Genomic DNA, 14,188 nt, shown 5'->3' with positions numbered 1-14,188 from the left:
CACACTGAAGAGACAGCAAATATTCAAACTCCCATGCCAAAAATAAATAGTCAGCCCCCAAAAAATACAAAGGGGTGCTCTTGCATAGAAGTAGCCCTCCAAGACTACAGTTTGGCTTCCCTACACTTAAAAAAAAAAAAAATGAAGAAGCTCAGGAAACATTCCCAGTTAAAAGAACAGGAGAATTTGCCTGAAGCACCAAACAATGAAACAGACCTCTGCAGTCTGATAGACACTAAGTTCAAAAGGGAGATAGTGAAAATACAGAAGGAATTAAGGCTGAACATGACGGAATTAAGAGCAGACATGAACAGTAATGCAGATTATTTTGGAAAGGAGCTCAAAAATATAAGGAAGAACATAGAAAAATAGGAAAATTCATTTGAAGAGACACAAACAGCTCTAAGAGGAGAATGAATAATGCAGAAGAATGAATTAGTGACTTGGAAGATAGAATAATTGAAATCATCCAATCAGGACAGCAGACAAAAAACCAAATGGAAAAAACATGAAAGCAATATAAAAGATCATAAAGGAGACTAGTCTATGCATAATAGGAATTCCAGAAGGAGAAGAAAAAGAAAAGGGGATTGAAAACATTTTTGAAGAAATTATGACTGAAAACTTTACAAATCTAAAGGAAACTGCTATCAAGGTACAGGAAACACAGAGGGCCCAAACAAGTTGAACCCAAATAGGCCCACACCAAGACACATTATAAATGGAAAAAGTTAAAAATTAAGAGAGGATTCTAAAGGCAGCAAGAGCAAAACAGTGTTAATTATAAGGGAACCCCCATAAGGATATTAGCTGATTTCTGTACAGAAACACTACAGGCCAGAAGAGAGTGGCAAGATATATTCGAAGTTCTGAAAGGAAAAAATTTGCAGCCTATCATACTCTATCCAGCAAGAATATCATTTAAAATAGAAGGGGAAATAAAGAATTTCTCCAACAAACAAAAGCTGCAAGAGTACAGCAATTCTGAACCCATTATGAAAGAAATACTGAAAGGGCTTCTCTAAATAAAAAAAGAAGTAAGAAGAAATAGGATGGAGGAAACCACAATTGGAAAGCAATCACTTAAATAAGCCAGCATACAGATTTAAAAGAGGAAAGAAAAAAAAATAACTTGTAAAAGTGATGATAAACACAAGAAGAGCAAAGGACAAACATGAAGATGTTAAAAAAGGACTTCAATATCATAGAATGGGGGAAGGAAAGAAAGAAAATCTTGACTCTTTCATAATATGCTCTTATAATTCTTTTATTTCTAAAAAATTGTTTTTTAATATCCCCTCTTTCATTTTTGGTTTAAACTGTTTGTGTGTCTCTTTTCTTTTTCTTAGTTAATGAAGCTAACATTTGTTGATTTTTACTGATATTTTCAAAGAAACTTCTCAGGTTCATTGATTTTTTTTTTTTTTTTTTTTTTTTTTTGTCTTTTTGCTATTTCTTGGGCCGCTCCCGCGGCATATGGAGGTTCCCAGGCTAGGGGTCCAATCGGAGCTGTAGCCGCCGGCCTATGCCAGAGCCACAGCAACTTGGGATCCGAACCGTGTCTGCAACCTACACCACAGCTCACGGCAACGCCGGATCGTCAACCCACTGAGCAAGGGCAGGGATCGAACCCGCAACCTCATGGTTCCTAGTCGGGTTTGTTAACCACTGCGCCACGACGGGAACTCCTGATTTTTTTTATATTATTTCTCTGTTCTCCATTTTTTTTGCCAACTCTGCTTTAATCTTTATTATTCCTTTCTTCTGCTTGCTTTTCTTTTTAGTATGTTATTTTTGTACTTCTTTAAGATGTAATGTTAAGTTTTGATTTGGGGATCTTCTTTTTCAATGTAAGCATTTACAGCTAAGTTTTTTTTCTCTAAGTACTGATTTTTCTGCATTTTATAAGTTTTGATATAAGTTTGGCTTTTGCTTTCATTTGTGTCCATGTATTCTCTAATTTCCTTTTTTTTTAAGGCAGAACCTGCAGCATATAGACGTTCCTGGGCTAGGGTTCTAATTGGAGCTGCAGCCTCCAGTCTATGCCATAGTTACAACAATGCTGGATCTGAGCCACACCTGTGGCTCTAATTTCCCTTGTGATTTCTTCTTTGACCAATTGGTTGTTTAAAAATATGTTGTTTTCTTTCTACATATTTATGGGTTTTTCAGTTTTCCTTCTATTGATTTATAATTTCATCTCATTCTTATTGGAATAGATACATTGTATGATCTCATTATTTTAAGTTTTGTGGAATAACGTATGGTCTATCCCAAGAATCATCTATATAAACTTAAGAAAAATATGTATTTTTCTGTTGGGGTAGAGTGTTTTGGACAGCTTTTTTAGGTCCAGTTGCCCTAATTTCTTTATTGATATTCTACCTGTTCTGAGAGATTTCTCCCTTCAATGTTTTCATTGTTTGCTTTGTATATTTTGGAGCTCTGATGTTTAATACATATATGTTTATAATTGATATGCCTTACTGATGAGTGTACTGTTTTGTCACTACATAATGTCCTTATTTGTCTTCTGTAATAATTTTTGACATAAAGTCTTTTTCTGATATTAGTTTAGCTGCTCCTGCACTTGTTTTTATTTCTTGCATGAATATCTTTTTAAAATTCTTCTACTTTCAATCTATGCATGTCCTTAAATCTGAAATCAGACTCTTCTATATAACATACGCTGTGATCCTGGGTTTTTATTTTTAATCCATTGTGCCAATGTTTGCCTTTTGCTTGGGGAGTTTAATTTTCCACATAATTACTGATGAAGAATATCTTACTGTCATTTTTCATTTAGTTTTGAATGTCTTTTTGTTATTTTGTCCTTAATGACATCCATTACTACCTTCCTTTGTGTTTAGTTGATTTTTCAAGTGATGTATTTTGACTTTGTTTTTATTTTCTTTTGTGTATATTCTGTAGATATTTCCTTTGTGGATACAATGGTGATTGCATGAAACATTCTAAAAGTGCAATGATCTATTTTAAACTGATAACATGTGTTATGAGCTGTGTAATTCCCTCTCCCAAAATTCATATGTTGATGTCTTAACCGTCATACCAAAAATGACTATATTTGGATATAGTCACTTTAAAGAATCAGTTACAATAAAGTGAGGTCATATAGATGGTCCTTAATCTATGATGACTGGTGTCATTTGAATAAGAGGAAATTATGATGCAGACACACACAAAGGAAAGACTGTATGAAGAAAGAAGTAGAATATGGCCATCTCCATGACAAGAGGTCTCTGAAGAAGCTAAACCTGCCAAAACATTGTTGTCATATAATGAGAAAATAAATTTTTGTTACTAAAGATACCCAATCTATGGTACTTTATTTTGGCAGCCCTAGCAAACTACATCTTAACTATAGTAATATGCAAAAACTAATTCTTTACAGGTCCATCCTCCAACACTTTATGTTATTGATCTTATCATTTTTATCTTTGTATGTTGTATACCAATTAACATAGATTTATAGTTATTCTTTATGCTTTTGTCTTTTAAATCTTACAAAATAATTGAAAGTGGACTTAAGAACCAAAATTACAATGATATAGGTTTTTATATTTGTCTATATGTTTACTTTTACCAGAGAACTTTATATTTTTGTATAGCTCTGAGTTATTGTCTATTATCCTTTCATTCCAACTTGAAGGACTCCATTTAGCATTTCTCATAGGATGGATCTAGTGGTTTAACTCCCTCAACTTGTTTCTCTTGGAATGACTTAATTTTTCCTTCAGTTTTAAAGGGCCACTTTGATGAATAAAGTATTCATAGCTTACAGTATTTTTCTTTTAGCACTTTAAGTATATCATCCCACTGCTTTCTGGCATTTGAGGTTACTGCTGATAAATCTACTGATATTCTTGTGCATAACAAGTTGCTTTTATCTTTCTACTGTCAGCATTCTCCCTTTGACAAAATATTTTATTTCAATATGTCTCAGTGTGGATCTCTCTGGATTGATCTTAGAAATCACTGAGCTTCTTATATTGAATATTCACTTTTTGTCTTCAAATTTGGGAAATTTCTAGTCATTATTTCTTCAAATAATTTTTCTAACACTACTTTCTTCTCCTTCTTGAAGTGCCATAACACCTGTATTGGTACAGCTCGTGGTGTGCTGTAAGTCTCTTAGGCCCTATTCACTTTTCTCCATTATTTTTTGTTGTTGTTGTCATTCCTTAGACTCAATACTTTCAAATGACCTTTCTCCATGTTTGCCGATTCTTTATTCTGCTTGATTAAATTTGCACTGAACCTCTTTTGTGAATTTTTCAATTAAGTTTTTGTGTCCATTAACTCCAGAATTCCTGTTTGTTTTTAATCCTTTCTGTCTCTTTGATGATATCTTTATTTTCTTCCTAAACCAGTTTCCTTATTTTGTTTGTATGTCCCCATTCTCTTTGACTTCAGTGAGCATACTTAAAATAGTTGTTTTGAATTTTGTTCAAGTAAGCCAAAATCCTATGCTTTTTTCTAGATATTTATTTTGTACCTCTGTATGGACTATAGTTCCCTGTTTCTTTTTATGCCTTATATAATCTTTTATTGAAATTTGGTCATTTAAAAACCAGTGCTTCTCCCAGTCTTTGAGAGCTGGCTCCATGCAGAGGAAGGCCTACACCAGTCAGCCCACTTTAAAGGCTCAGGGTCCAGTCAAACCTTTTCTAGAGATACATCTTCCCTGGGTCCATTCTTCTGCTTTTATCCCCATTCCCCATATACTCAACTGCTTTTAAACATGTTAATTTCCCTAAGAGTTTTACCCTGCTTCTCAGAAGCCCTATAAGTTATTTCATATTTTTCTGCCCATAATCTCTTGACCCATGAGTGCTTGAGATCCCTTGAAGCTCTCAGCTGCCACTGCTCTGAGTAGCTTTCAATCTGTTATTCAGACTATACCACCAATCAAGTCAATTCTTCAAGTCAGGTGAGACAGAAATCAAAATTTGTGTTACCCGTAGATAAGCCAGAACATTACAAACAACTTCCACTCTTTCCTCTCTATCCTGAGAGAGGAACTGGGAATTGGATACCTTCCTCACAATCATACTGTACTGAGTGGAGCATGGAGCAAGGATGAGCAAAAGCACTCTGAATTTTTCTACCATTTTGTGTACAGCTTTTTCTCATGTGGGTATTGACTTGATTATTGCAGATCCTTAACTAGTTTCTAGAGTTCTGACAAAGTTACTTTGGTCCATATACTGTTTATTTAGTGTTTCCATGGGGGAATAATCACATGAGCTTCCTAATATGCCATCTTGCTAATGTCACTCCCTATTATTTGTTAAATCTGCATGTAAATCTATAATTATCTCAAAGTAAAAATTTTAATTTTAAAAAAAGAAGCTCAAGATTGCTCAAGTCCAAAGTGTCTTTTTTACCAGAGATCTTTCTGCTGGGAACTTTCCTCTTAAATTATGAACATGTCCATTCTTTTTAGTGTCATCAAAGTTACTTACTTTTGAGATCTGTCTAGCTACCAAGCTAATATTTTCCTGACATGGGGAAAACATAAATAGTCTTTCTCCACCTAAACTAGCCCACTTGTTTTCTTTTTGTTTATTTCAGGTTCTGGTGTGGGATGTATAACCGCTTTGACAAAGGACTGCAGCCCAAGCAGAGTATGCTAGAGAGCCTCCTGCAAATTAAGAAGCAGAGAACAGTGCTGGAGGCAAATGTGCACAAACTAGAAAAGGTGAGAATATAAGTCTTAAAATGAGAACCTCTTACCCCTTCTGTGTAGGCCCAGCCCACTTGGAGTTGAATTGGTACTTGTGAGAAGCTGTCTGTCTGGCTTGTTATACTCTCTGGTCTCTAAGATTTCTGTGTCTATAAAGCTCTGAGGCACAACTCATTTTTTTTACCTCCCATGTAAAGTGGTAGATATCATACTCAGCTAGTTAAACAAGTGGATTGGTTCCCTTTTTGGATCTGGGTGGAATTATTAGAAGGAACAAGAGTGAATGGCAGGGAAATCATACAGGTATTTTTTATCCATCTAGAGAAGAAGTGTAACTTCTTTGGTGTACTGATAAGAACAGATGAAATTATTATATTTCCAATTAGGAAAACCTTATAAAAAATCTTCCTTCCTCCCCATGAAGATTGTAAACTCTGCTCATTGAGTAGTGATTTTCATTTATGAAGTGATTTTGTGTTGGTTTTGCTTTATGATACCAGCAAAACCAAAGTCAGACACTTGTTTTTAATTAGAGGTTAAACAAATCAACAGGAATTTCCTTTCAAAAATGGAAAATGCTGAGCTGCTTCTGGAATCTCAGGGTCCCTAAGGGTGTGTTTGAATTAAAGGGGCAGGATATTTCTTAGAAAAGAATTCTTGGAAAGGGTGTGCTGTTTAGGAACTGGGTGTGAACCTACTTTTGGCCAGATAAAGGCATAGCTTTTCTGCTCCCTGTAAGTAAACAAACATACTTTTATTGTGAAAATAAATGTATTGTGATTACATCAGACCCTAAACTTTTGAATGCCCTCTTGGGAGGAAACAGTCAGTTACTTGGTTTCACTGAAAAAAAAAAAAAAAAAAAAAAAGAAGAAAAAGAAAGAAAAGGGAAATACAGAGAGTATAACATGAATTAAAATCATAGGAAATGAAGGAAACAAGCAGCCCTGGAAAGGCCAAGCCCTAGGCAGAACTGAGAAGTGGAATACCTTTTTCCTACTGTTTCTTATCTCGTCTTTTTAGGCTACTATTAGCAGCTTCTTCCATAAGACCTCCAGAGTGGGTTCTCTATTCTAAACTCAGCCCTTTCATTCTCCCCGCCTAATTCCTAAAAAAGAATCAGATTTATTCTAGATAGAATCAGATCACTCTCTGATTCTAAACTTCAAAAGTAAGACTTCTTTTTAAAATAATAACAATTATTAACATTCCTTTTCTGATACAGAGAAGAAAAATAAAAGTAGGCCATATTATTACCCAGATAACTCGTTTGACATTTTTTAAAAGGCAGTACAAGTATAAAGTTAGAATATGCAGAATACAAAAACATACAAAGTGAAAAGTTGAAAAGATTCCCCCAGCCACCTATCCATTCAATTTCTCTAAGGGTTTTCACAGTTTGCGTGATTTTGTGAATTCCAGGAAAATAGGAATGGTATGCTTATACCCTAGGGAAGGAGCTCTTAACTGGAGTGCATGAACCCATATATGTCCAGAGATTCCTTTCAGGGGATCTGCACTAACATGTGCATGCATGTGGATTTCTGAAGAGGTCCATCATTTTCTTCAGATATTCAAAGGAGTCTCTGACCCCCAAAATTAAGAATCATTGTTGTAAAGTATCAGTGACTCATTGTGTTATCCCTGAAAGTAAAAATATCCCTTGGAGGAAGGATGAAATAGTAGGTAGTTCATAGAATTTGGCATTAAGAAGAGGCAGGATCAGATCCCAGCTATGCCACTTCCTAAATGTGAGAATTTGTGTAACTCTGAGTCTCAATTTCCTCTCTAAAATAAAGCTAATATCTAACCTGAGAGGACTCTTACAAGTATAAAAGGAAATACTATATGTAAAGCGACTAGCACATGGAGTATTCAATAAATGTTAATGATCATATCCCAGATCTCCCATCGTGGCTCAGTGGTTAGTGAATCCGACTAAGAACCATGAGGTTGCGGGTTTGATCCCTGGCCTTGCTCAGTGGGTTAAGGATCCAGCATTGCCATGAGCTGTGGTGTAGGTTGCAGACGTGGCTTGGATCCTGCATTGCTGTGGCTCTGGTGTAGGCCAGCAGCTACAGCTCCGATTAGACCCCTAGCCTGGAAACCTCCATATGCTGCAGAAGCAGCCCAAGAATTGGCAAAAAGACAAAAAAAAAAAATCATATCCCTTGCCTTCCCTGCTCCCAGGAATAAAACTGTATTTATCAGAAAAGTTTTTTTTTTTTTTTTATAGATACAAGACCATTGAGGACCTTTAATGATAGGGCTTTTAAAACACTATGTCAAGTGATGAAGAAATGATGTTTGGGGTGATGACAAGGGGACAAAAGGTCATTTGCTACCACATAAGTGACAGCAGGCAGGATCCCTACAGGTCAATGTGATATCTGCCTAGTTTTACTCTTGTTTCTGATTCTGTTCAACCATTCCTTGCTCCATGACAGAAACTGAAAGGCCATGATGAGTCACCTGAAGAAGTCTGTAGCTGCTCTCAATTAGGGAATTTATTATCTCAGCATCTGGGAAGTCCTTTGTCCAGTCCTCTTGGCTTTATGGGTGTTGATGGAGACTTCAGTACCTTGATGGAGAATGGCACTCTTTCAAGGGAAGGAAGCCTTCAAGTTCAGTTGGATCAAGTCAAAAGCCAATGGGAATACCTCCACCATGACTGTTGTGGGATCATGGACAACCTTAGGGCCATAAACATTTCTGGGGATGTGGGATTCTCTGGAGACAGAGGCATCTCTGGCAACACAGGCACCTCTGAGGCTATAGGCTTCTATGGAGACATCAGCATCTCTGAGGACATGAGCTTCTCTGGGAGCATGGTCATTTCTGAGGACACAGGCCTCTCTAAGGCCAGCACCAAGGGAGCAGACTGCTCTAAGCACCAGTGAGCTACTCATCTGTTTCCATGCTGGGTGCACCTCTGACACTCACAATGGCCCTTGTCCCCCTCAGAAAGACTGTGCTGCTTTTCTAATTGTTTAAATGGGTGAGGTCAGGGCATCACTACTCTCACTTAAGAGCCAAGAAGGGAATTTAGGGCCTTTAGTAGCTAAGCAACCAGTATATGCATGTCAAGCAGCCCAGAATACAGGCAAGAGAAATAATGTGTTATTATTCTATAATTGGATTTAGCTTTGAAAATGTTCCTTTTCAGCTTAGAAATTAGGCTTAGAAAATTACCATTTTCCTTAAAGATCAGCCTCTCTTACTTTCCACCCTTAACTACTGTAACATGAAAACAAGTGGAAATATCATCACAGTGAAGAATTAAGATCCTTATGAGGGCATAGAGATATGGTGTGCAACAGGTAACTGAATTGCAAAATTGAGATGGGGGTAGATGTGTTCCTGTGCTGAGAATAGCTGGGACTTATTAGACTGAGTAAATTGAGCCTTGTTTTTCTTTGACACTTTCAAGGAGAAAGTTAATTGCAGGAGCTGAGCTCTGCTGAAGTAAAAAGATAAGATAACCACCTCAATCACTCCTAGAGTCAAAAAGATCTCCCCAATTATACATGCACAGTAAGATTCCTAGGGGTCAAAAAGGGAGGGGGTGCCAGGCCATAATAAGTCCTGATACCATCCCAGAACCCTTTGCTCTGGAATCCATCTTTGCCAAAAGATGTGCATGCATATTGGGGAGGGTCCTGTGTGTGAGAAATAAAACACTCCAGTCAGGTGTGAGAAATAAAACAGGATAATTGGCTAAAGGTAAACAAAGACCTGGAAGAACTGTCCTACATAATTGATTTAAATCACCTCTTAGGCACACTCCTGACTCAGGGGGATGCCCTCATCCACACTCTTTAGAGTATTACTTCTTTGCTTCTGACTTAAATAAATAAACGACTTCTCTGTGTGCTCTCCCACACATTGTACTGTCTCTAACAATAAACTTTATGCCTATTTAAACAGTCTATGCCTCCTTGAAATATTCTTGCTTTTAACAGGGGGAGATAATTATGGCAATTCTGCTTTTAGCCTCTAGTTAGTCTAGTGGCTAGGATTCCTGGTTTTCAACCAGGCTGCCCAGGTTCAATTCCTGAGCAGAAAATTAAGATCTTACTCCAAGCCAATATTCCCTGCTCTCCCTGAGATCAGAATGACTTAGAAGACAATTTTATTTCCAGGTATATTTAGTCGTAGGATGTAAGCTAACATTATTGCCACTAGAGACGCCAACATTTGCCTGAACAATAAATCAAAATGATCCATAGGTGCATGGATGCTTAGTAGTTTAGAATATATAAAGAAATAGTTTTCTTAAGTAACACTTGTTTTCCCCTCACACCCTATCTAGGTTTTATAATACTTAGCAAACTCCCTTTTTCAGAGATAGCCGATCAGTAAACTTGAAGCCACTCCATTCTAAAATGATCAATTAAATATTAACATAATCTGAATTAATATTGATAAATAGTATTCTCAACATCACTTTAAGAGGTAACTGAAAATCTCTAGACCTTCTAATACATGGCCTATGTGCACTTCTAAGTTTTCCTAAAACAGAACTCTTATTAGGTATTTTTATGAAGACCAGAGGTTTTGCTTCCCTAGACATCACATCAGCTTTGCAGATTTTTAGACACAAGTGGCACTACTTTTAAAATTCAAGAAGGATCAAGATGGTGGTGGAGTAAGACCTTGTGCTCACCTTCTCCCATAACACATAAAAAAACCACAACTGTATGTAGAATGACTTGCAGAGAATACGTACTGAATGTTGGAAGAAGAACTTAAACCTCCAAAAAGGGCTAGAAACCCTCGACATAACTGGGTAGAACAAAAGAAAAAAAAAAGAAAAAGAATCAGTATTGGACTAGCATTCCTGAGAGGCAGCCATGAAAGAGAAAAGGAACCCACATCCTGGGAAGCCACCTAAATGACAAGGAGGTCAGCCAAGACAGAGGGAACTCAAAGTCTCTGAGAAAAGCACAGCAGCTGGACTGAGGAGGGCAAATCAGAGTAAGATTGACACCAATCATCTGCACCACTGCCCCAGATATAACAGCCTGAGATACTGCAGTGGGGGCTGGAGGCTGTGATTCAGGCTCTGGAGGTCACTTCTGGGGAGAAGACTAGGATCAGCTGCATGGAGGCAGCCTGAGGGGCTAGGGAGTGGTGTACCATGGCCTGGGCAATAGAACGCCATGGGCTGGGGAGAAGAATATAGCCAATGGAACCCGGGAGGAGGTCGGCCCACAGGAGAAGCAAGGTGCCATTGTTGTGGAGTGTGAGAGGAGAAGGGGCAGACTGCCATAGGAATCTCCCTGCACACATGGGCTCTCAGAGGGTGGGACACTTCTGGCTCAGGCTAAGGGTGGTGAGAAGGCACTTGCTCAGGCTGAGGGAGACTGGGCACCTCTTGCACAGGATACAGGTGGCTGGGCACCTCTTGTGTGGGCTAAGGGCAGCAGGGGGCTATGTGAGATGTGGTGCCTCTTGTATGATCTACAGGCAGCAGGGACAAACCACAGCAGTCATTTCAGAAACTGGAGGGAGGCTGGTCTGCAACCACTTCAGGTCTGTGAACAGGTTCCACCTGTGGCCCCAGTTACCTCAGAGATTGGCAAAAAAGAGCACTGCAGCTGAGACCACTTCTTGTTGCTCTCACACCTGGGAACACAACCACCCTGCTGCTGCCACTGCCAAATGCTCCAGGCTGCGTGCACACATGCTTGATCACTGTCACTTCCCAGGACCCTGCAACTAGGAGCAGCCTGTGTAGCACTTCCTACATGGGCTAAGCAGGATGGGGTGCTTCTTGCATGCTCTACTGGTGGGGACAAACCACCACAGTTATCTCTGACTCTAGGGGTGGGTGTGGCCCACCACCATATGGGTATGTGAACAGGCAGCACTTACTGCCCCAGTCACCTCAAAGGATACCACTGAGGAAGGCATTGTGACTGAACACTGTTGTTGCTCTCACTCCCCTGGGAATTCACACACCCTGCCAGTGCCACTGCCAGATGGTCTGGGTGCCACATAAATCTGCCTGAGGCACATTAACACTTCCCTGGGATCTTCAACTAGGAGTAGCCTGCACCACCTTCCTGTAGGTCTGTGCTGCTCTCAAGAGACCAGCAACCAGACACTGACTACTAGCCCTACCTGTTGCTTCCTTCCGCCTGGAAACACACTCAGTACCTTGGAGTTATCAGCCTGCTCACATCAAAGAAGTAGATAGCAAATATAAAAAATCCCATGCCATAAATAAATATTAACCCCTCCAAAAAATACAAAGGGGTGCTCTTGCATAGAAGTAGCCCTCCAAGACTACAGTTTAGCTTCCCTACACTCACAGAAAAAGAAAAGCATAAGCAAGAGGAAGAAGCTCAGGAAAACATTCCCAGCCAAAAGAACAAGACAATTCACCTGATGCAGCAAACAATGAAACAGACCTCTGCAGTATGATAGCACTGAGTTCAAAAGGGAGATAGTGAAAATACTGAAGAAATTAAGGCTGAATATGAAGGAATTAAAAGCATATATAAAAAGTACTGCAAATTACTTTAGAAAGGAACAAGAAAATATTAGGGGGAACATAGAAAAATTACAAAATTCATTTGCAGAGACAAACTGAGCTAAAGACAATAAAGAACAGAATGAATAATGCAGAGGAATGAATTAGTGACTTGGAAGATAGAATAATGGAAATCATCCAATCAGGACAGCAGTCAGAAAACCAAATGACAAATCATGAAAGCAATATATGAGATCAATGGGATAATATAAAGCAGGCCAATCTATGCATAACAGGAATTCCAGAAGGAGAAGAAAAAGAAAAGGGGATTGAAAATATATTTGAAGAAATTATGTCTCAAAACTTTCCAAATCTAAAGAAAACTGCTATTAAGATCCTGGAAACACAGAGGCCCCAAACAAGTTGAACCCAAACAGGCCCACACCAAGACATATTATAATAAAAATGACAAATGTTAAGGAGAAAGGATTCTCAAGGAAGCAAGTTATAAGGGAACTCACATACAGCTAACAGCTGATTCCTCTACAGGCCAGAAAAGAGTAGCAAGGTATATTCAGAGTTCTAAAAGGGAAACATTTGTAGCCTAGATACTCTATCCAGCAATAATAACACTTAAAATAGAAGGAAAAATAAATAATTTCTCCAACGAACAAGAGCTAAAAGAGTACAGCAACACTAAACCCATTCTAAAAGAAATACTGAAAGAGCTTCTCTAAATAAAAAAGAAGTAAGGGGAGTTCCCGTCGTGGTGCAGTGGTTAACGAATCTGACTAGGAACCATGAGGTTGCAGGTTCAGTCCCTGCCCTTGCTCAGTGGGTTAACGATCCGGCATTGCCATGAGCTGTGGTGTAGGCTGCAGACGCGGCTCAGATCTCGTGTTGCTGTGGCTCTGGCGTAGGCTGGCAGCTACAGCTCCGATTAGACCCCTAGCCTGGGAACCTCCATATGCCGTGGGAGCGGCCCTAGAAATGGCAAAAAGACAAAAAAAAAAAAAATTAATTAAAAAAATTTAAAAAATTAAAAAAAAAAGAAGTAAGAAGAAATAGAATGGAGGAAATCACAACTGGAAAGCAATCACTTAAACAAGCCAGTATACAGATCTAAAAGGAAAAAAAAAAACCTATTGTAAAAGTGATGATAAACACAAGGAAGAGCAAAAGGACAAACATGAAGATGTTAAAAAAGGACTTATAAACCATAGAATGTGAGAAAGGAAAGAAAAAATCTAGACTCTTTTTTTAATAATGTGTTTTAGCCTAAATGACTATCAGGCTAAACCAAACAGATATCATAATGGGTTAAAATATTTGAAAAACAGGGCAACCACAAGTCAAAACCAAAGATTACATTAACAAAAACTAAAAAGAAAAGGACACAAGCATAAAATAAATGGAAATCATACATCCAAAAAAAAGAAAGAACCAATGGAGAAACATAGAATCAAGTGGAGAACAAGGTTTAAAATGGAAATAAGTGTATGTTTAAAATGGAAATAAGTGTATTTAATTACTTTAAATGTCAATGGACTGAATGCCCCAATCAAAAGACACAGACCGTCAGACTGGATAAAACATCAAGAGCCTACAGCATGCTGTCACAAGAGACTCATCTCAGGGTGAAGGACACATATAGATTTAAAGTGAGTGGATGGGAAAGGATATTTCATGCCAATGGACAAGACAGGAAAACAGGAGTTGCAATACTCATATCAGACAAAATAGACTTTAAAATGAAACCCCTAAAGAAAGACAAAGAAGGACACTGTTTAATGATGAAAAGATCCATTCAAGAAGAATATAATACAATCCTCAATATATATGCCCTTAATATAGGAGCACCCAGATATATATGACAAGTACTAATAGATATAAAATGATAAATTGATGGGAATCCAATAAGAGTAGGAGACTTTAACACCCCACTCACAACAATGGACAGATCCTCTAGACAGAAAATCAATAAGGCAACAGAAATCCTAAAT

General features: G+C 38.1%; 1 protein-coding gene across 6 annotated transcripts in view; it reads left to right on the top strand.

Moving 5' to 3' along the window:
- Positions 1-13,565, top strand: part of MTMR8 (myotubularin related protein 8) — a 146,598-nt gene extending 133,033 nt beyond the window's left edge. For 5 of the 6 annotated variants that reach the window (XM_021080719.1, XM_021080721.1, XM_005657528.3 and 2 more), the window contains 2 exons: positions 5,596-5,722; positions 8,155-13,565. In XM_021080719.1, coding sequence (XP_020936378.1) covers positions 5,596-5,722; positions 8,155-8,607 — 580 coding nt within the window. In that variant the 3' untranslated portion in view covers positions 8,608-13,565. The remainder of the gene's footprint in view (positions 1-5,595; positions 5,723-8,154) is intronic. The other variant, XM_003135147.6, reaches the window with a different exon arrangement.

This window comes from Sus scrofa, chromosome X, assembly GCF_000003025.6.
Source record: "Sus scrofa isolate TJ Tabasco breed Duroc chromosome X, Sscrofa11.1, whole genome shotgun sequence".
Taxonomy (NCBI): Eukaryota; Metazoa; Chordata; class Mammalia; order Artiodactyla; family Suidae; genus Sus; species Sus scrofa.
Note: the sequence above shows the minus strand (reverse complement) of the source record. Positions and strands in the feature narration are given on the sequence as shown.